Raw genomic sequence first — 22,720 nt, 5'->3', positions numbered from 1 at the left:
CACCAGTGGGGCCTGTGTTGGTGGGCAGGGGTCCGATGGGCCAGCCAGAGCCCTCTGCTACACTCTGTCCCTCTGCTCAGCCCCTGAGCCATAGCTGACCCTTTAAGATCCCCCGACATTCCCTACTTGTCCCCCAGTGCCACCCTTCTGCCCCCTGACCACACCCCTCTAAACTGCTGTGCCTCCCTTGGTTCTCCCCACCCATCCTCCAGTGCCCCCTACTCCCCCCAGTGCCCCCCTTTTCCCCTGATACCCCCCCACTCTGTCCCTGGGCAAGTGCTGTGGGGGGGCCCAGCATGGCAGGACACCGGGGAGGGCAAAGCCTGCTGTGGTGGTATGGTCAGGGCTCTCCTGGGCTGTTCCCTGCGCCAGCCCTTGCTGGTGCCAGAGGTGGTCGTGCCGTGGTGGGAGGGGTGGCAAGGGGATCCCCATGGGCAGTGGGAGGCAAGGCCCCAGGACCCCATGGGGAGACCCCTGCTCTGGGGTCTGTCCCGGCATGACTGCGCTGTGCCCAGCCCACGAAGATCCGGGAGGGGCCATGCAGCTGGCAGCCCCCAGCCTCGGTGTCACCCACATGTGGTCCCGCCAAGCACAAGGGTGCCATCGGGGGAAAAAAGATACACTGCCCTTTAGGCATCTTGTGCTGAGCTTTATTTAATTAACTCCTTGGTGCTGGCTGGGGACAGGTATCGTGGAGAGACTCCTCTAGTGCCTGCTTCACTCGCGGGTCCTTGTTGTGCTGCAGTCCCAAGAGAGCTGGAAGGACACAGGCAGTGCTGTGGGGACCTGGTCCTGGCCAGGCGCTCCCCTGTCTGCTCCGCTCCAGGGATCTTCCCACAAAAACAGACGTCCCAAGGAGCCGGATCTCACTAAAACCCTCTGAACCCTTCCTTCCCCACCCCCTGCCTTACCTCAGCAAAGAAGGCTGTAGCTGTCACCCGCAGCTTAACTGAGCAGGAATCCAGCCATGGGAAGAGGGTCTGCTTCAGACAGGGTGATAGAAGCCCAGCATGGACCAGGACGCTGCGCAAGGGAGCACAAGCGAGGGACACACAGTTACCCAGGAAGGCCAGGTTGCCAAAATTCATGTACACCAATGCAGATACTATTCTTCAGCTCAGGACGGCTTCCCAGGCATGCTGGAAGGGTCCTGCAGGCATTTCCCTGGGCACAGCCCCGCAGGAGGCAGCCATGTGCATCCCTGCGACTCTTACCTGGTCAGGAGACGCACCCCATCAGAATGGGTCAGGGGGTCTTCAAGGAGAGCCCACGCTGCCCGATTCATGAGCAGCCGCATCCACTTCTCTGCCATGCATTTGCCTAGCACCAACTCTAAAGCCATAAGGAAAACCCTGGCAAAAGAAACAAAACACAAACCCAGTCAAAACACAGTCAAACAAAACAAGAAAAAAATCAAAACAGCAGCAGCACCACAAAACCAAAGAAAGATCAAATCACTGCAGTTTAGGGGAAGATTTCTCTTTAGCAGAGCTAAATACCCCGGGAATGATGCTTCGTAGACTGCAGCTAACGACACTGGCATTTTCATCATGCCCCAAACCCACTGAAGCAGAAGAAACTCCACGCCCCTGGACTGACTCCATGCTAGAGAACCAAGGCAACACCTAATACCTCTTCCCACCAGCATTTTGTGAAGAATGATGCCATTGCCCGCAAGAGTCACGCTCCCCCCCGGTGGGGGTCCGCTGAGGGAGTGCAAAGCTATCGTGCATGCAAGGGTATGCAGAAGGCAAGATGACAGCCGTCCACAGCACGAGCTGCCTCAGACCTTCCTGCCTGGGAGCTGGAGTTTCCCCATGAAGGAGCAGAAGTAAACCCAACCACGACGAGCAGTTTGCTCATCTAGGAAGCGGGGCAGGCAAAGCCCTCCCTCAACCCCACAAAGGCACGTGCCTTGGCGAGGGGAACCGAAGCCAGCCCCTCCATCTGCCCCTTCGGCTCCTTACCTGCACGGCTTCTCCTCAAGCACCTGGCCCTTGAGGAACAGTTGTCTTCCGCCTTCTCCCAGGGGGGAAAGCAGCCGCTCCTCGCCCAGGGTTTCGCTGGCCCACCTCAGGAGGCTGGGAAGGAGGTGGGGAAGCAGCTGCCTGAGCTCCTCCGTGCTCCTCAGGGCAAGCACCACTTCAGAGATGGCACGGGTGATCTGCAGAGAAACGTGACCAAGAAGCCCCTCTTCAGGCAAGGCCTTTTCCCACCAGCCTGGTTCCCCTGCCTGCCTGGGGCAGGGGGGTTACTGTCCGCAATTGTCACTTCTGCGACAGCCTTGTGGCTCAGGAGCACAACACTGTCCCAGCTCCCCACACTGCTTGAGGCCGGCCCAGCACAGCGCCCTGGGAGTCTCCAGGGGCATCTGCAAAGGGCACCTGACTCCCCCTTTTCCGAAGCAGGAGTTACAAAGCAGATGCAAAGCTACAGAAACGTGTCTGCCATTGAACATACCATCAAAGTCTCCAGAGCAGTCTCATGGTTGTGCCACTCACAAGCGGAGGAGTTGGTCCCCAGGCAGTTGTTTCGTGCTCTGTTTAGTTTCTCCACTAAGCACCTCAGGACCTGAATCCCAATGGTGCTTCTCCCCAGGCTCCTCCACAGCTCCACCGTGTCACTGCAAGGGAACAGATGTTCACCCCTGAGCCCGTATCTTCGCAGTCCTGCAGTGCCCTCAAACCTTCTCCTCCTCTGCAATGGGGCTTACAACGCCCCAGTCACGGCAGAGACACAAGCACACAGTCTTGCAACACTCAAGATAGCTCAGGCAGAAAAAAGACCTGCTTCTTAACTGGGCCACCCCAGTGCACGCAAGCTGTGGGGTCTCTGTTTGACTACAGTGGGGAAGTGGCTGGTGCACGTACCTGTCCATGGGCAGACCTTTCCGGAGGAGACTGCTGATGACGGGCTCCTGGTGAAAGTGGGCGAGGAGAAACACGGCCCAGAGCAGGAAGGGCCTGTGGGTGCTCTGCCGCATGTAGGTGCAAAGGGTCTTCAGGATTTTTGGCACCTGAATGGAAATGGAGGAGAAAGAAGGGCTCGGTGCATCCTTTACCCCCTCCTGCGGGGCCCAGACACAGTCATTCAGCACAGGAGCAGTGCCTGCTCCCGTGACACAGAGTCCAGACCTAGCTTGAAACCTCACCCCTTCCACCCTGCCTGGCCCTGGCTCACGTCTGGAGCTGGGTGTGCTCTTGGCAACTGTGCACACGTACGCACACATGCACGCGCTCACACGCACAGACTCAGTCACTGCATGTGCCTGGGCCCAACCCTACGAGCAGCTGCGTGCCCTTGTGCACACAGAGGACACGGGCACGTTTCACACCCAACGCTTGAAGAACTCTCCCCACATGTGTGTAGCGATGCAAGAGCAAAACCAAACACGCTCTTTGAGACCCTGAAGTCGCCTTGCAGGGCCTCTGCAAGGGCACCTGACTCCTTCAGCAGCCCCTTGGCTCGACACACAGGTGGCATTTCTTGAGCCTGTGCCAACTGCACAGGGTGTCGTTAAACAGCCAACAGGAGCAAAGACAAAGTCAAATGGGAAAAAGGTCGCCTTTACCTCCTGGACTATTTCCTTCCTGCATTCCACCAGGAAGATGAACACCCACTTCCATAGTGGCTTCACACACGTGGGTGTGACGTGCAGCAAGCTGGGCAGGACCGCAGTCAGAAAGTCCGTAGCCTGCGCTGGAGGGATGCACTTGCAAACAGCCTGGAGAGAAGTCAGGAACAAGAGAGACCACGTCACAGCTCTGCTCCAGCAATTCAGAATGGAAAGGAAACTTGACAGAACTGTTAGTTCGGCAGTCGTGCAGGGGGCAATCACTTTTTCCTCCTGCTGTGCATACAGTGCTGTTTACATCTGATGCAGCTACCCGATTGGGAAGTGTCGCCCCCCATGTTGTTTGCTTATTATGTACCAAATTTGTATTCTGACAAGAGCAATCACACACGCACACATATACAGTATCTGCTCCAGCATGCCTGAAGGACAGTCTTGTCTCAAAGCCTCCTGCTACTTGCTAACAACAGCCATCCTGGACAGCTTGCTCTGGAGACAGCGAGGGACGCTGGAGGGGAGCAGGGAGATGTGCAGGAGCCCAGGAGCTGGGCCCCCACCCCGCTCTTTTGGGGCCAGTTACCTTTGCTATTTTGGCGCAGGTCTGCACGGTGTCTGGGCTGTTCAGCTCCTCACCAAGGCACCTGATCTCATCTGCCTGAGGCACCACCTCCATGGTCCTGGCTGGAACAAACACCAGAAGAAAAGGGGAGTCACGCCCACAGAAAGGCAACCTCTGGCCCTAGATACTGCTAAAGGAGAACCCAGGGGGTGGCAGTGAAAGCCACAGGGAAACCCAGGGCCCTCCTGAACTCGGTGCAGCAGGATTTCCTGAGCCCGATAAATGGCTGACAAATCCCGGGCTGGAAAGAGCCCTCTTCCTCCTCGAACCATTTGTTGGGGCTTCAGGGTTTCAGCAGCTACTGGCCTCTGATCCCAGCAGCTGTGTCCCCTGTTCCCACACAGGCCACCATTGTCTCTGGGAGGCAGGAAACCTCCCCGTGACTGCCTCAGCACAGGCAGACCCTGCTGCCTGAAGAGGAAACGGTTCAAACACAACCCTTTGCGGCACGCCCTGGGCCTGCAGTTCAGATCCCTCTTCCCTGCCCAGTTTGCTCTGGGCAGCAAATTGGTTTCCTCTCTTGTGCTCAGCAGGAGAGTTCTTCCCTGGCGGCGATGAGTTTGGATAGTTTGCCTGGGGAGCTGCCTGTCTCTCCAGGCTCAAGGCAGGGAGCAAGGGGGAAGGCACCCTCTGGAATGTCAGGGGCCTCATCCGAGCGAGTTGTCTGACCACCCTCTGTCTCTCCTGGAACATGGAGGGGGGCAGACATGGAGGGGGACAGTCCCCAGCATTGGTGGCAATGTCCTGCTCTCAGACAGCAGTGGGGGATGGCCCTGACCAACTGCACACATGCGCTGCGGAGGTGGGACTCAGCGACCCTCTCCCAGGGATCCTTCCTGACATGTCCAGGGAGGCAGAGGGCTAACAGGGTGGGGGCACAAAACCAGCCAAGCACGTTGCCTCCCGCTTCCCTCCTGGGGACAGGGCCTGGCCCTGCAGGATCCCAGTGGTGCCAGGCCGGGAAGGGAGGGAGGATCAGGCTGAGCAAGGCTGGGAAGCGCCCACTCTCCTTACCTTGCATTTGGAGAAGGTAGCCAAGGCAGACCCATGCCCTCTGGCGGGACGTGGCCAGGCAGTCGCTGGTCAGAGTTGCCAGCAATCCCACCAGGGAGCCGAACCGCTTGCAAGGACGTCCTCTCTGCAGGGCAGAGCAGCAGGAAAAGGGTCGCAGGCAGCCCCAGCACCCGCTCGCTTCTATCGCCCATCCTGCTCCCTGAGCAGCGACCGGGCAGAGGGGCAGGCAGAAGGGCTGCCCCGTAATCCCTGGAGCCCCAAAACCCAGCACCCAGTTGGGCAGGGTTCCCTTCTGGGGCCATGAATGGTGGGAAAAGGGCGCCAGGGCACGCGAGGGGGCTCTACTCACCATGAGCTCGAATCGCTCCTTGCAAGCTCCCAGCACATGGGCACAAACCTGCAGGGCTCTCTCCCGCTCCCATTCTTTGGCTGAGGTGAGCCAGCCCTTCAGGACCTGAGGCAGGGTGCATCTCTCTCACAACAGGCATCTTTCTCTCCCTGAGATCCCTCTCCAACTCCCTCCTTCTCTGGCCCCTTCCCAGTGCCAACCCCAGCCCCACCGAGCACTGGCACTGCTGCCTCCACTGCCTCGCTCCCTCCAGCTGCCTCTGCCCTGAGGCTGCTGTTGCTACACTGCCAGCGTCTCCCGACTCCAGCCTTCCTCCAGGCTGCTCTCAGCCAGCTCAGGGCTGGCTCTGGGCTTTCCCTCCATCAGGGCCCACTGCTCTGCCTGGCCAGAGGCTGCAGTGGCCGGGCGCTCCCGTCCCCCAGCTCAGCCCCTGGCCCCGGCCAGACGCACAGCCTCAGAGCAAGGAGCCAAAGCCCCACATTCCCGCAGGAAAGGTATCCACCTCCTAACACCCTCTAAGGCCTCCACTCTCTGCCCCTGAAACACTTTCCCTCTTGCCCCACGGCTACTCACATGGACCATGTCATCAAAGCAGGCAGAGGTCACCTCTGCCTCCAGAAAGGTTTCTAGGAGATGGCCCAGATCTTCCACGCATCTCCTGTGCAGAAGCTGAAAGCAGGAAAGCAGAGCTGAGGTTCTGCATCATGGGGGCTGCCGGGGCGCACTGAGGTGGGATTCTGACCCAGGGGTGGGCAGGCACTGGCCAGCGGGTACCTGCATGTTCACAGCTGCCCTCACTGTCTTCCTGCCCTTTTTCATCTGCTCCTTGGAAGGACAGGACAAGACAGTCTGGCAGCACACTGCCAGCAGCTTGTGATTTTCCTCCCGCCTCAGAGGTGGCCTCAGCTTGCTGGCCAGAGGAAAAAGGAAGAGAAAACACAAAGGAGATTTACTGTCTCCAGAGTGGCTCAAACCACACCTGGGTTCCTCCTAATCGAGGGCCCCAAATCCAACACACCCCCGCCCACGCCAGCGAGCACTGCCTTCAGCGCCAGCAATTCCTGCCTCCTCCCAGGCAGCAGGCAAACCCCTGCCCCCAGGTTAAGGAACCCCGGGGGCTCCCTTCCTGTGGGAGACACCCGACATGGGGGACACCCTCCCACTCCACAGCCCCAGCAGCTCCCGGCCCCATGCTCAAGGCCACTGGGGCTGCCCCAGCCAGCTGGGATGGGGCACACTGGGAGTCCCCACAGCCCGGGGAACAGACCTCACCTCAACTCCTCCAGGGCCTGGAACACTCCATACACCAGGGAGTCCCAGGGCTCCCCCTTGATCCAGTCCTGCAAGTCCCAGAGAGAGAAGCACAGAGTTGGCAGGGGCACGAGACAGCCCTCCCGCCTCCCCTGGGGACAGGCTCTGCTGCCAGGCCTGGGCAGACACTGCCCCGTCACCCCCACGCATCCCCAAAGGCACTGCAGGAGGGACCCTGCTCCCCAGCCACAGCCACCCAGCACCAGCACTCAAGAGCCCCACCAGCTCCGGACACAGCTCCAGGAGCTCACGTGAAGCCCAGAGACCATCGTGCCTCTGGGGTAAGGAGTCCGATGGCACAGCCCAAAACTCCCCCGTGCGACCGCCCCGGCTACAGGCACTCACCAGCAAGGTCCACGTTGCCTCCTGCTTTAAGGACAGCTCAAAGCTGCCGCAGTCGCCCACAGCCTGGATGGCACAGCTGACCTCGGTGATGCTCTGCACCAGGGCGAGCTTGAGCTGCAAGTCCTGAGGCCAAAGAGAGCAAAGCACCCCTTCAACTCTTTGAAGGGCTGAGAGGTGGAAGAAGAGCATGGGCAGGGGAAACCCATGGGGGGCTGGATCTGGACGTTGAGGACAAACCCTTCCTTGGGAGATCTTTAGAAAGGGACCGTCCACCTCGGTGCACCCCAGCCCCAAGGGGCTGAAGCTGGGACACCCAGGCATCCCTGCCCTGTGTGCCCCATGCTCCTACCCTCTGTTTAGCTCTGGAGAGCCGCAGGATGTTGCCCACGATTTCTTTATCCACGCGGGTGAGCAGCTGCTCCTTGGGGGCACGCAGTGCAATGCCGCTGTAGGTGCACATCAGAGCAGCACGAATGGCCTGGGCGCTCTCCATCTTCTGCCACTGCTGGACCTGTGTCAACAGAGATGCCCTGAGAGGTCAGCCCCGGGACTTTGGCAGGCTCCTGCGGCAGGCCCTGCCCTGCACCCTCACCAGCTCCTTGTTTCCCTGGGCACCTCTCAGCAGCTCCCCAAGCCACTCCTCGAGCTGCGAGTTCCAAGGCCAGAAGTTGTTCCCATCCCACAGCTTGGGATCTCGCATGGGGATGGGGATGAGGTGCAGCCAGCATCGCACACACTGCTGGCTCTTTTACCACTGATTTGAGAGGTCGGGGAGCTGCCTGGAACCTTTCTGTGGAAAGGTATCTGACATAGCCTGTCACGGTCCTGCTCAGACACGCAGCCCGTGCTCGTCAGGGGTGCAGATGAGCCCACTCTGCTCACCTCCCCAGGCCAGGCTGCACCGCTCTCTCTGTAGGGCCCTGCCCTGCCCTGAAAGGCTTCCCCACAGCCCCCAGGTGGGGAGCAGAGCCAGCGAGACTTCACCAGGCTCCTGCTCTTGGCTCTCAGCTTTGGGGAAGGGTCAGAGTGTCACACCGTGCCCACCCCCTTGTCGCCAGCTCCTGCTGAAGTTAAGTCAGGGGCAAGGTGGCTGCAAGCAAGCAACCGCTGCAGCTGCCCCAGCTGGGTGGCTCTGATCCACCCGGTGTCAAACCCCCTCCTCTCCAAAGACACCTCAGGGGCCCCAATGTCAGGACGTCCCCTCTGAAACAGAGGTCTCGGCTAGCTCTTACACGAATGCTTATCTCAAGGCAGCTGCCACAACTTGGCTGCTGCAGGTGTAGAAGTGAAAGAAGGCCAAAAAAGGAAAGCCAAACAGGGAAACCCTGGATCCTTTACCTTCCAGCCCATGGAAGTCTGATAAAACCAGCCTCTGGTGAAAGCAGTGGAGAACATGTTCACTGTGTCCAAGACCAGATGGAAGTGGCTCTCAGCCATGTGGGACACAACAGAAATCATTCCCTGCAACCACAGAGAAACAGGGAGTTGGCTCCAGCCCAGGCACTCGGCCATGGCCAGCAACAACGGCCAGGCAGGACATTGCGGCAAGGGGGAAATGGCAGCATGGGGGAAATCGAGGTCTGGAGCAGCCCTGCCTCTCCCCCAGGAACAGGCAGGGGATGCTCAGGACAGGAACATCACCTCACCTGGGCTTCAGACAGCTGCACAGGGTTTGTCTCCTGCAGGAACCTCAGCACCTGCCCTTGGACGTGTCTGAGATCCTGACAAGCTGCCAGCACTGTCCCAAGGGCCTTGTACAGGAAAAGCTGCAAGAGAAGAGGCCACGTCCGAGATGTGGTCATGGACCGACCTGTCAGGAAAGGTCTGGCCCCAGACAGACCCGACCACCCCTGGTGGTAGCCAGCCACTGGAGTAGCCCAGGGAGGCACATTTTGGGGGCAAGAGAAGGGGAAGCAATGAAAACCGCCTGCGTGGGCAGAGCCCCAGCCCTGGCGCGGGGCAGGAGACACACCTTCTCCCAGGAGCCAGGGGCAGAGCTGCCCAGCTGCTGGCTCAGCTCCTGGCTCAGGCCCATGGTCCAGGCCCTGTCCTCGATGGGCTCCAGCGACGCTCGCAGGAACTGTGGGGAACAGAGAGGAAGCGAGTGTTCCCCTGCCCTTGGCCAGGATGCTTTCTACGCTCGCATGTCCCGGGACACTGCTGGGGGGAGCTACTGGGAATGGCAGACTCTTCCCCTGCCCCACCCAGCCCTCTTTTCACCAGCCTCCCTCTTCCCCTAACACCTCAGGCGAGACCCTCCTGGCATGCCAGACATAGAGGAGGAGGCAGTGCTAAGGCGTGTGCCACAGCGATAGAGGGCATTAGCCATCAGCCGTGGCACGTGCGCAGACAGCAGCTCCTCTGAGTGGGCAGGCACCTACTGCGGGGGGAGGCACAGGGCACTCAGGAGGTGCCCCCACCTCCTGCTGCCTACACAGGCAGCCCCGAGCTTCCTCCCACAACTTTGTCTGTTCCCTCTTCTCCCCCTCTATTTGTGACACCCCCCAAGGATGCTGTACCTTGAGCACACGATGCTCCCACTCTGCAGAGTCCAGGGACCTCTTGGTTTTCCCTAGAAAGCAAGAGGAAGCAAAAGCCGTCGCTGCTATTTAAGCTCACACCAAAGACGAGCCCTGTGGTCTCCTCTGCGGTCAGACCTCCCAACATTCCCAGGCCATCAGGCTAGAAAGGGCCTACAAGCACCTACACCAAAGCCCTTGTGAGGCCAAAGACACAGGAGGGATCCCAGGGACATTTGTCAGGGCCACTGATTCAAGCTGGGCAAGGACGTGCTGTCCACAGCAGATCCCCACTGCTTGACTGCAGCTCCCAGAACAACTCCGACCACTGCGTGCCAGCGTGCATTGGCAACACACATTTTCTCCTTAATGACCCACCACTTTCTGCCCATTTGCAGCTCTTCTCCCAGGCTATTGCCAAGGACAGCTGCTGCAAACCTGGCCTGGCCTGGCAACTTGGTTCTCCAAAGCCAGGGGCTGCACCCCCTCCAGGAGCACCAGTCCTGTCCCTCCCCCAAACACCGTCCCGGCCAGGACATGGGGGTGCCGCCAAGACCTGCCCTCCAAAAGGACATCAACAGCCCCATCCATCCCCTGGGCCAAATCGACACTGGGGGACGGCTGCCCCCAGCCTCAGCTTTGGCTCCCTGGAAGGGGAAAGGCTGCAGAGCAAGTGCTGGGGAACTGGGGACAATTCTCCTCCGTCACGCTGGGAAGCTGCATTTTCCTGACCCCCTTCCCTCCCCCCAGCCTCTCCCTCCCCACCCGCACTTTACCTTCCAAGTACTGCAGCAGGAGGGGGATCTCGGTAGTCCACACCACCCCCAAGGCTCGGTGTATCCTGCCATGCAGGGCCTGCAGCAGCTGCAAGGCAGCGACTGCACGTTCGCCGCTCTTGTGAGGAGCTGCTGCCACCACCTAGGCGAGGGCAGGAGAGAAGGGTCACTCCTGCCACCAGAGCTGCAGTTTTTCCCGGGAGGGAGGGAGGGAGGGAGGGATGGAGGGAGCTCGATGCCGCTCCTGCACCCGGGGTGCTGCTAGCCCCAAGAAAGGAGTGGGATACCGGACAGGCCCAGGCAGACTCAGGCACACTACCTCCTCCTTGGGGGATCCCGGCACGGGCCTCAACAGCATCTCTGCCCTGGGCTCCCCCACCACCCCTGGCCAGAAAAGCTCTTTCCCCCGGGCCCCACTACTCACCAGCAGCCGAGCCAGCAGGGCCTGGGGAGCCGGCAGCCGGGCTGTGGGGAGGAAGAAAGGCTAGGTGAGCCAACGAGCCCCTGCCATGCCGTGCCCATCGCTCCTCCGATGCCCCACACAGGGCTGAGGGCTGAGAGCAGCTGTGCTGCCACGGCGCTGACCCGGGAGAAATCCCCAGGGCTGCCCAGCACGGGACGAAGGCAGCTCCAACATGGCCAGGAACAAGCCCCGGCTCGCCAGGAGAGTGCTGCGAGCAGGAGAGGCAGGCCTCTGCGCTGGGCAAGGGGCAATGCAGGGCAGAGCCCCTCGTGCCCAGCAGCAGAGCCTGGCTCCGCCCTTTGGTTCTCCCAGGCTTCTGCTGAGGGCTGGCAGGGTGCATGTAGACACAGACTGGCCAAGCCCCTGGCTGAACCCATTAGCTTCTACCTCGCTCCTGGGAGTCCACGGCGTCAGGCTCCTCCTCGTCTTCTTCACACCCTGTGCTCTCCCGTCTCTCAACTAGGGCTCGGAGACAGCGGGAGAGCGGGATCAGCATGCCGCTGTACTGGGCTGGCACCACATACTGCAGCAGCCTCGGCCACAGGAGCTGCAGAGAAGAACAAGGCAATTCACCACATCAGCATTTCTATTCAGCTCGAAGACAAAAGTGACAGTCTGCTTTTCCCTGAGCCTTGTGTGCTTCAGCACATGTGAGGGGAGAGGTTCACAGCATGGGGAAGCACGAAGAAAAATGTCCTGAAGGCAAGAAGTGGCCACAGCAGCAGGGCACAGGGTGACTTACTTTGGTCATCCCTCTCAGAGAGACGTCCAGCGAGCCCAGGATGTCCACACACAGGGCTCGAAGAGCTCCTTCCTCCGGTGTTACCCAGGCAAAAAGGCCTCCTGCCACCTGTAAGACAGAGTTGGCAAAACCCCTGTTACTCTCAGCTCCCGACCGACAAGGCTCAGGCATGGCCTCACCAGTGCTCCTGCGCCAACCTCCCAGGAGCACTGACCTCCAGAAGGAGGACAAGAACGGCCAGACCCAGCTCGGGAACCACTTCCCAGACCCTGGGAAGGACTAGAAAGCCCTGGAGCAAAGCAACACCCACAGATCCCCCGGTTGGAGGGAGGCTCTAGCCAGAGGGAAGGTCCTCAGCAAGTCAGCAAAAGGCTCAGCCATGCCCATCCTTCATCTCCTGGGCACCCAGCTGGAAACACTCACCAAAGGGACTGCCAGACGGCCTGTCCCCTTGCCAGAAGGGATGCGGGTCCCCAGACTGCTATTGGATGGGCAGGGCATGCTTTGGAGGGCCAGAGTATGAGAACACCACAGAAAGATCCTCTAGCCAGGCCCATCTGGCTGCAGTGGCTGTGTTTTGCTGATTGACTGTGAGCACTTAAGGATGGAGGATGTCCTGTCCCTAGAAGACCCCTCCCTTTGCAAGGCAGCTTTGCTGAAGGTGTCTGTGGGCACAGCTCAGCCTGTGGGGTGCGCAGGCAGCCCCACAGTCCCAGGTGGCACGCCCGGGTGCAAACCCTCATCATTCACTGACGTCTCCACCAACATCAGCACACACACACACGAGGAACAGCCATTTGCAGGTCATTCCAATGGCAGCGCCGGCGCTGATGGCCCTGCAGCGTGGAGCTCTCCATGCTCAAGGATGCCTGCAGAAGCTCTCAGCACAGGCCAGGCACTGCTGGAAGCCCCAGGTGTCTCGCTCTGCCCTTACCAGTCTGCCTGAGGTCCGGCTGAACTCGCTGAAGATGTGCCCCACCACATCCCATGCCCAGCAGCTCTGGGAGCCAGAGCTGAGCAGCTCCCGGATGAACTCCAGAACTGCCCTCCGCACCTGCCAGGGGAGAGCGTGGTTATGGTCCTCCTGTTCAAAATCCAAAGGGAAGCCGCCTTTGCTTGGGGGCAGCCTTTGTGGCTCGCGGAGAGATGACAAGCGCACGGCAGAAGCTTTCGCTCCGGCCATCAGGGCTGGGCTTTAGCACCAGGCTGGACGGGCATTTGCCCCACAGAGCACAGCGACCTCCCTGCTCCACTCTGCCAGCTCTCCCCGGGGAGGAGCCATCACCCACTGCCTGGGCAATGCGCCGGCACCTCCCCAGGCACCCCAGCTCTGCCCTGAGGGAAAGGCTTCCTCTGCCTCCCCTGGTGGCACTGTCCCTTCCCAAACCAGCTCACCTGGGCACTGGGGTCGTTGCACACTGACTCCACGGCCTCCATCACCTGGGGCAGCTTCTCTCTCACTGCAAGTGCTGGAAGAGATATGGAGAGGTGTGCATTGAGGCAGAGCCCCAATGGCAGAAGCTTCCAAGTTTTTCGCACACCAACGGGACAGAAAAGCGGGGCCTGACTCTGACTTCACAGGAGGCAGCGGCATAGCCAGAGCGACTCCATTTCTAGAGGCACAGCTGTTTTATAGGGACTGAAAGCTATGGTAATATGGTAACACAGAGCACGTGAGAAATGACTTGGGTACAAGCAGCTCCTGTGCACCAGCCCACCCGCCCACCCACCAGCCTGCCCGTGTTACTGAGCTTGGAGCATCATCCCTGGTGTGCACCATTTCTAACTGCCGGAGGAGAGCTCGAGCCCTGTCGCAGGGCATCAGCTCGGCTGGGGGACCCGCTCTTTGCAGCTCCTTTTGGGTGCAGGTGCACCGCTTTCAGCCCGTTCCTGCTCTCAGCCCAGCAGCCCCAACCCCTGCCTTCTGTCCCTGGCCCATGGTACTGACCGTCAGAGTGGGCCAGCGCTCCCAGCAGGCCCAGGGCTGCCACGCGACCGGCCTTGCTCCCACCGCTCTCCGGGGAGTGCAGAAACATGCCCGTCTCCTCAGGGCATATTCGTGCTGCAGGGAACAAATCGCATTCTGCACTAGCAGGCAGCTGCCTCTGACTGCCGAGGACAGGGAGAGAGCCGCCACAGCACGACGGGGGATCGCCCAGTCTCCTCTCCTTACCCTGCAGCGTGATGCAGCGGGAAAGCTCTGCCTTAGGGGCCAGGCCAGGCTCTTTGGTCACGTCAGGGAGCTGTGGGAACAAGGTCTGTTTTAAAGAAATCTGCATCAGCATTGAGGGGGACTGAAAAGAAAGAGTGCTCTCTGCCCTCCTCTCCCAGAGTCCTGCTGCGACGTGGCTGAGAGGGAAATCACTGTGGGAACAGGGCTGCCCCTCAGGCCCATTCCGAACAGCCAGGATCAGGCCTCCTGCAGCCTTAAGGAACCTACGTGGCACCTGTCTCTCAAATCCTGGCGTGTTCCTGGCCTGCAGGAAGGTCTGTGAGACAACGGGGGAGGAAGAGGAGGCTAAAGCTACCTAAAGGCACTTGGGAAGGGAGAAATCCAGCACATCTGGGAGAAGGGGAGTCCCTAACAGCAGCTCCCAGGGAAAACCACAAACCCTCGTGGATGGGGCTTCTTGTTTGCCCTCCCCTCAGAGCAGCATCGGCAGGGTCTCTTTCCTCTGAACAGAGCCCGCTGTTGACAACTCCGTTTCCCGGCACTTCCCACTCATCAGACCTCAGCCCTCACTGGACAGGACTGGACATAGCGCTGGGCATTAGGGCAAAGCTCTTCCCATGCACAGAGCCCTACAGAGATGGCAATGCCTCCCTTCCTGAGAAGACGAGCCCCGGGGACTCTTGCCTCCCTTCTGGCCCCTCCCTGCATTTCTCTTTTCTTGCCCAAAGAGTGCGGGGAAGTCTCAGGCCTCCTCTGCTCTCCCCCTCCCTGTTCCTTCTCTAAGGCCTTCCCAGCTCCTCCTGGCACCCCACAGCTCCCCAGTGCCTCGTGGCACTCGCGCAGACCCACCCCAGCAGCCACGCCGGGCCCTGCGCAACACCTCACCTTGTTGACCCGGGAGGTGTCTCGGACCTCCTGAGATTGGTGCAGCAGCCAGAGGAGCTGCTCCCAGGCATGCTCGCGGTGCTGCTCCTCACGCAGCAGGACCTCCATCATGGCAGCCACCGCCCTGAGCACAGCCTGCTTGTCCTGAAGAGGGAAGGGAGAGGCTCTGCTTGGAGGGCTGAAGGTCTGCCTAGCACTCAGCATCGCCTGCACACCAGTCTGCCCTTCCCACTGGGAGGGGTTTCCCTTTCCCTTCTGCCCTGCAGCAGAAGGGCTCACTCCAGAGGAGAGAGAGCAGTTCCCCACGCTCGCACCCCAGCCCTCCCTGCAGAAAGGCCCCAGGACTCGGCTGCTTCCTGCCAGAGAGCCTCCAGCCCCAGGCACAGTGACAGCAGGCTCCCGGCCTGGGATGCTTTCTCATTCAGACCACTCCCTCCCCTCACCCCTCTGCTCGCACCCCACCAGCCACAGACAGACCCACCAACGTGGACATCCCTGCTGTGGCCCCAGGCGTGGAAAGCAGCACTTCTTACCTCTTCTTCCTCGCAGCCCAGCCAATTTACCAGCGCGTAACGGAAGACTGGGTAAATGTCTTCACAGAGCTGCGCTTCCCCGTTGCGAGGGAAGGGGCATTGCTCCTGGCTGCCGAAGTATGTATTGACCCCTTTTGACCATTGCTCCAGAACTGCACCAGGAGAAAGGGAAGGGCAGCACGTGAGAGTCTGCAGCAGGGACGGAACCTTGCACCCTCACCCAAGCCTGCTCTAAGGATGGTCCCAGGCTCGGCAGGGCTCAGCGCAGGACCAGATCTGCATCTGAGGCCAAGCTGTGCCCTTGAGGTGTCTGGTTTCAAACACCCCACTGTTTCTCTCCTCCTCCCCATCCTTTTCCTCCTCAATGGCCTGTTCCCCTCCAGTATTTCCCAGGGTAAACAGGGGAACAGAAGCCATGGGAAGGGACCCAGGAGTTCCCCTGTGCAGCACCGTCGCGTCCTACCCACAGAAACCTCCGGGGCTTCTCCCGCTCCTTCTGCACACTCACAGAGGTTTGGGACCGCCAAGGCCTGACCTCGCTGTGGGCTGACACCTGCCATGTTCCCTCTGAGATCACATGGAGGCATCAAAGGCCACCCCAGCCCCTGACCCTGGGACCCCAGCTAAGGAGGGGACACTCACCACTGCAGACGGCGCGCAGGATCCGGCCGCTCCCCACCCGGCTCAGCATGGCACGCAGGGCAAGCAGCGTCATTCCCACGAAGGGGATGCACCGCAGGGCTGCAGAGAAGGCAGGGACAGAGGGACCGAGAGGGTCAGTGAGAGACACGGGAGACCGGGGTCGATCCCTGGCAAGGCTGGGGCTGCTGGGCCATGTGGGACATGCCAGAGGGTGTGGGGAGGGCTGCCTTCCCCAAGGGGGACACAGGAAAGCCCTTTAGGGAAATGGGGAGGACAGTGTGGGGCAGAGACCCTGCGGGTTTGTCTCCAGTGGGTTCCCACCCTCCAGGAACCAGGACTGGGCTAGTAAGGCAGAGCTGCCGGCCAGCCCTGGCACAGAGCAAGGAGGCATGGCGACTTCATAGCCCCCCAGTTCAACACAGAGCCTTCAGGAAGGGGGAGGGTGCTTTCTCCCCGTTATCACAGACCCCTACCCAAACCAAGAGGCCCAGGGTGCCGTACCGTAGCTGCGGGCCATTTTGCCCAAGGTGAGGAGCACGATCTCATCAGGGACCTTCCCCATGGCCTTCAGGTGGCTCTGGAGCTCAGACATGACAAAGTGGAAGCGGGAGCGGGCCAGAGCCACCAGGACGTCGCTAGCAGCCATCTTCACATCATCTGTCACACCCTGAAAAAGTGCCACAAGTTAAACACTCCCGAGAAAAAGGCTGAGGCACTCGGACAGGCTGAACGCCCCTGCCTCACCTGCAAGACCCCACGGGGCAGTTTGCTCAGGCCGGGCGCCTGCTGCCTCTTGTACCCTGGGGTAGGCGAGCAGCTCCCCGGTGAGACGAGGGAGGCTTTTCCCTAGCACAGCCCTGTGCTGCTGCCTTCTCTCCCTCTCTGCAGAGATGCCAGGAACAAACTGTCACAGACTCAAGGACCCCCTGGGGCCTCTCCACGGGGCTGCTGGGTTCCCAGGGCTGTTCCTCAAGTGAGCTTGAACCCAGCTCTCGCTCAGTTAGAAACAGCCCCGCGTCCACCTCTCTGCACTACTCTCTGCATCTCCTCTTCAAATTCCCTATAAGGAGGAGTCCCCTTCGGACCTCCACTGGGTCTGAATAGTTGAGGAACATCTCTGTGCTGCTCTGGATTTCCCCAAAAACCAGGGCCAGAGGCAGGCTGCTTTGGCGGCCTTGAAAGAGAACAAGCTCACCTGGGCTGCTCGCATGTCACTGGACACCTCTGCTATCAGGCGGTTCACGACACCGCTCTGCAAACTGCCATCGTCTCCTTGCAAGAAGCTCTCCAGCTCCCGGTATGTCTCCACTCGGTCACCCTGGGGACAGACCACACATGGGAGTGATGGGACTTGCTTTGCCCTCATTGCCAGGGACCCACGAGAGAGACCTACTGCCCCCCAAATCATCTCTCTGCCATGGGCACGAGGTACGAGCTGCAGGCATCGGTCAGGACAGCCATGGGGAACGGCAAGATCTTCCACAGCACCTCTGACACTACCAGAGAGCCAGACAGGGAGGTTGATTCCACCAGGGTAAAAGGCCATGCGGGAGCCTACGAAGTCGGTCCTGAGGATGGGGGATGGTGGAGGTCAGACGGACAGTGCCAGGCGAGGAAGGGGAAGATGTGGGAATGAGACCAGTCCCTGAGGAGGGGGAGCCATGAACTCCCTGCACCTTGGGGCACAGTGTCGCTCCCCTCGCACAGGCAGGAGCCCAGGCGCTGGGACAGTTCTGGAACCAAAGCTAAAGTGGGGCCTTGAGCGCTTGGGCAAAGGTGCTGGAGAGATGCTGGGATTTATGCCAGAGGCTTTGCCTTGTCCAGGAGAGCACTGCAAGCTCCCAGGGAAAGGAGGGAGGGAGCAGTGGCATTAGTCCAGCTGGAGCGGCAGGATCGGCGCTTGGGGACGAAGCGCCTGCAGGAGGGCAGAGGTGCCATCAGGCAAGATCCCCCTCTGCCACGGCACCTGGGGAAGTCAAGGGCTTGGAGGGGAGCCCTCGAGCCCCCTTGTCTCACCTCACGGTCTTGCAGCCGCTTTAGCAGAGAAGCCCCACTAGCCACAAAGGTAGTGACGGCTTTAGGGACAGCCTTCTTTGCCCTGCCTCCATCCTCAGGATGTGCAGGTCTGGACTGAGAACCAAAGCACGGGCAGAGAGCTGGAAGAAAAGAAAGAAATGGTTTTGCTGGCTGCAGGGCTTTGCACCAGGGAGGGGGGAGGATCTTCCCAGCCTCTCCCAGCACTAACAGCCCGTGCTGGGCTGTACTGGCAAGAGGGCAGTCAGTGGGATGAGGGAAGGGAGTCTTCCCCTCACTGCGGCACTGGGAAGACCGCACTGGGAATACCACACTGGGGGACTGGATCCATTCTGGGCTCCCCAGTGACAGAATGGCAGCAATGTGCTAGAGCGAGTCCAGCACGGGGGCCCCGAGGTGGGCGGGACATGGACATGGGGCCCTGCAAGGAGGCGTTGGGAGGGCTGGGGCTGGGCAGCCCCGACAAGAGTCGGCCGGGCCAGGTCGTCTTTGAGCAGTCCCCAGCTGCCCCATGGAGGGCAGGGAGAGGATGGAGCCAGAGCCCCCTCGGAGGTGCCTGGCAGCAGGATGAGAGGTGACGGCGACGCAGGCCCCAGCAGGCATCAGCCCCCAGCCCCCCACCACCGCCTCACCTCTGAGTGCTCTCATCCTCCTCAGGGCAGCAGGATCCCCCAGATGGACGCACTGCTCTCTCTGGGTCCTCCTCCTGCGAGCGCCATGAGAAACTGGGGCAGCACCAGCCCCAGTGGGAAGATATAGAGCCTGCCCACTGTGACACCACTGCAGGGCGCGGCGCCTCACAGAGGGCTGCTGTGACACAGGGACGCGTGCTGGGGACATGCCATGGGGCGGGGACCAGACACGCAGCACCCTGCGGATCCCCACAGGCCCCGAAATGCAGGATTTCCCCATTCTCCATCACTTGAACTCACTCATGGTCCTCGAACAGTTCTAGCAAGGACCTTCTCCCGAGAGCCCTTCCCAGCCCCGTCCCCGATCCACGTCCCCCTCCAGGGACCCGAGGCCACCGGAGCAGTTTGTGCCACCGCTCACAGCCGCACGGCGTTACTCAGCCATCTGGAAAGCCTCGCTGGCACCCAGGGCCTGAGAGCATCAGGCCACAAGCCTCCAGTAAACACGCACGGCAAAGTTTCTCCCCATTTTCCCATTTTCAGCCCAGAACATCAGCGCTGATGGGGGGCCCCAGTCCAGCCTGTCTGGGCCCTTGGGGCACAGCTGCTCCTGGCCCATCCCGCCCTGCGGGCCGTGCTGGGCCTTCTCAGGGGAAGGCGCGGGCCCTCGCCCTGAGGCCTCGCAGCACGAACAGGCGGAGGGTGCCCAGCCCAGCCCCGGTCGGGCGCCCTCCTGCTCCCTCCCTCAGTGCCAGTGTCACCGAAATCGGGAATGAAACCCCTTCACACTGGTCTATTAAAGAGCAGGCATTACTGCATTCGGCGCCGGGTGCGTGGGGGATCTCTCCAGCCAGCATGCACCCCGGGCTGAAATCATGACAGGGATTTAAAACAGGTGACAATGTTAGTTACGCCTACTGCTCCTACCCCTTAACTAACTATTGGTTAGTACCTTTCTTACTTCATCTTACAGATACAGTTCCAATTCCCTACGCATGCCCAGAGGGGAGGGGGCTTATTTGGGTTGGGGGCGTTTTCTAGCTAGGACGTGTGGGTTTCACACGACAATGAGGCAGGTCAGCCTTAAAACAGTTTTGGCACTCTATTCTATTTTCCTAGATTTCGACCTTGTGGTAATCCTCACCGTTAGTTAGTGGAGACAGTTTTTAACTGTAATTTTATGTCTACATACCAGGTGCACGCATTACAAAGTATCTTCTTCACATTATTTCCATTCCTTTTACACTACTTTGACCCTGCGTTTCGGGATGTTCTGTAACACCAGCACCAGGTTGAGCCACTGACTGCGGGGGCCTGGGGTTGCGGCCGTCAGCTCCTGCTGAGGCGTAGGAGCCCCCAGGTGTGGGGGGGCCTGGCTCTCAGCCTGCGGAGAAGTGGCCTCACCCTCAGCCTGCGGAGAAGTGGCCTGTGGAGAGGGTCCAGGTCGGGCCGGTGCCCTCCCCTGCCCCATCCCTACTTTCAGGGGCGCAGTGTGATGCTGTGTGGTTACGCACGGGTGGGCCGGGAGCGGCAAGGGGCTTCTGCAAGTAGGTTCCCAAGAGCTCAGTTACTGTGTTGCTCCTCTTCCATACTGCCCCTTCTGCCTTCCGTGCAGCGGATCAGCCTGGGGCTGAGTCAGGTGGGGCGAGACCTTGGCTGTCCCAAACAGGTATTCCCCCCTCGGGGCAAGACGTCTTGGTGCCAGGCCTCTGCAAAGGGAGGACAGACTCTGGGTTGGAAAGGGCAGAGCCAGCCATCAGAGGGGTCCCTCTCTCTCCAGCCAGGTCCCCCACAAAAAGCCAATTCAGGTGCCCAGCAAGCCCCTCTCCGGCGTCAGGGAGGTACTTACCAGGGCAGCTGCCGCTGCAGCTCTTGCTGCTGCCTGTTGGTCTCAGTGACGTGCTTGAATATGTCCCAGCCTGCTTGATGCGGCTCCAGCCTTTCCAGGACCCGGACCGCTCCTGGAGAAAGGTGGCTGCAACAGCAGGGAAAAGTCATCCCTCAGCTTCTGCTGGAGACCCCTTCTGCCTCCACGCCCGTCCGGCCTCTGCACCCACCCACTCCTCCGTCCACCCGCACTTTCGCCCCGTGGTGAGTTTTAGGCCTTGGCTGTGGGGGGAACCCTGGTCATGCCCATGTTAGGAGGAATTAGGTACACTTGCTTACTCTTTTATTACAGGAGCAACGAATCACACACACACATAGTCACAGAATCACCAAGGTTGGAAAAGACCTGTAAGATCATCAAGTCCAACCATCAACAAAAAAAAACCCCAAAACAAACAAACAAAAAAACCCAACACACACCACACACCGCCATGCCCATTAAGCCATGTCCCGCAATGCCACCTCCACACGTTCCTTGAACATCTCCAGTGAGGGTGACTCCACCACTTCCCTGGGCAGTTTATTCCAGTGTGTCACCATTCTCACAGTAAAGACATTTTTCCTAATGTAGATGAACAGCAGAAAAGCTTTGGAGAAAAGCACCTCTTCAAATCTGTTATAAAGCTGTTATCTTCAAAATCTACATACTTATTGGGAAGAGTTGAAGAGATGATTTAAAGGGAATATGTGAAGGAGAAAAAATAGTCTGTAAAGACTTACACCTCCTGTCCTTTCCAGTATAAACCTCCCCTGGCACAGCTTGAGGCCATTTCCTCTCATTCTATCGCTAGTTACATGGGAGAAGAGACCAAGACCCACCTCACCATAACCCCCTTTCAGGTAGTTGTGGAGAGCGATGAGGTCTCCCCTCAGCCTCCTGTTCTCCAGGCGAAACAACCCCAGTTCCCTCAGCCACTCCTCATAAGACTTGTGCTCCAGACCCCTCACCAGCTTCGTCGCCCTTCTCTGGACACGCTCCAGCACCTCAATGTCCTTCTTGTAGTGAGGGGCCCAAAACTGAACACAGCATTTGAGGGGCGGCCTCACCAGCGCTGAGTACAGGGGCACGATCACCTCCCTACTCCTGCTGGCCACACTATTTCTGATACAGGCCAGGATGCCACTGGCCTTCGTGGCCACCTGGGCACACTGCTGGCTCATATTCAGTCAGCTGTCGACCAACACCCCCAGGTCCTTTTCTGCTGGGCAGCTTTCCAGCCACTCTTCCCCAAGCCTGGAGCGTTGCATGGGGTTGTTACGACCTGAGTGCAGGACCCGGCACTTGGCCTTGTGGAACCTCATACAATTGGCCAGGAGAAAATGCAAGGAAAGGATGAGGAGAAACAAAAGGAAATGGATGAGGAGAAAATGCAAGAAAAGTTGAAGGAGAAAGAGAAGGAGGAACACAAGAAGGAAGATGAGGATAAGGAGGAGGAAAAAATAGGATGAGGATGAAAAGGAACAGAACGTGGCGGAGGAGGAGAAAAATGAGAAATGAGCAAGCGGAGGAAGACGAGGTGGTGGAGGAGGAACAGGAGGAGAAGAAATAGGAAAAGGAACAGCAATAAGAAGAAGAGGAGGAGAAGGTGAAGGAAGAAAAAGTAGGAGGGGGGATAGGAGGATGAGGCGGAAGAGAAAGAGGAAGAGAGGAGGAGGAATAAGAGGAAGAAAAAGAAGAAAAAGAACAGAAGAACAGGAGGATGAGGGTAAGGAAGAGGAGTGTTAACAGCATAACTGCATAACAGGAAGAGGAGGAAGAAAAACAGAAGGTAATAGAAGCAGGGAGAAGGATGGAGGAGGAGGAAGGAGGAGGAGGAGGAAGAACAGGAGTAAGAGGAATGGGAGGAGGAGGACGATGATGATGACGAAGAACCAGCGGAGGAGGAGGAAAAGGAAGAGGAGGAGGAGGAAGAAACACCTCCACAATCACACTAGAGTGTCAGCACATCAAAATTCTTGGATGGAGCACCTGCTACATCCCTTTGTCCATGGGGATTCACTAAATCCAAGCCTACTGGTGAAGCCATTACTCACAGGAGTTGTTCCATGTTGTGGCCATCACTCCTCTCAGGAACAGACAGGAAAGCTTTGAATGACAATGGCTGTCAGGACGCGATCCAGAAACAGAAGACGAGTGCAAGAAGATTCCCATCACCTAATGGCATAGAAATAATTCTAGCTCAATGCAATGATTATTGAAAATGAAACACACAGAACAGCAT

At 59.3% G+C, this 22,720-nt stretch overlaps 1 protein-coding gene across 1 annotated transcript; it reads right to left on the bottom strand.

Moving 5' to 3' along the window:
* Nucleotides 1-637: 637 nt before the first annotated feature.
* Nucleotides 638-18,111, bottom strand: LOC132321556 (maestro heat-like repeat-containing protein family member 2B; the record flags this gene model as incomplete). The annotated part of the gene is made up of 33 exons (XM_059835050.1): nucleotides 638-756; nucleotides 912-1,023; nucleotides 1,215-1,352; nucleotides 1,968-2,164; nucleotides 2,461-2,623; nucleotides 2,871-3,016; nucleotides 3,572-3,724; nucleotides 4,155-4,255; nucleotides 5,208-5,331; nucleotides 5,557-5,661; nucleotides 6,130-6,225; nucleotides 6,331-6,466; nucleotides 6,829-6,896; nucleotides 7,213-7,335; nucleotides 7,562-7,723; nucleotides 8,551-8,673; nucleotides 8,859-8,978; nucleotides 9,185-9,292; nucleotides 9,732-9,784; nucleotides 10,508-10,649; nucleotides 10,932-10,972; nucleotides 11,358-11,517; nucleotides 11,713-11,820; nucleotides 12,647-12,766; nucleotides 13,108-13,181; nucleotides 13,661-13,774; nucleotides 13,886-13,970; nucleotides 14,771-14,914; nucleotides 15,304-15,455; nucleotides 15,946-16,044; nucleotides 16,447-16,612; nucleotides 17,141-17,263; nucleotides 17,962-18,111. Coding segments are annotated over 33 exons (3,945 nt in total), but the record flags the coding sequence as incomplete, so codon positions are not given.
* Nucleotides 18,112-22,720: the final 4,609 nt, after the last annotated feature.

Source organism: Gavia stellata, unplaced genomic scaffold, assembly GCF_030936135.1.
Source record: "Gavia stellata isolate bGavSte3 unplaced genomic scaffold, bGavSte3.hap2 HAP2_SCAFFOLD_91, whole genome shotgun sequence".
Classification (NCBI taxonomy): domain Eukaryota; kingdom Metazoa; phylum Chordata; class Aves; order Gaviiformes; family Gaviidae; genus Gavia; species Gavia stellata.
This window is presented reverse-complemented; position numbering and strand designations above follow the sequence as displayed.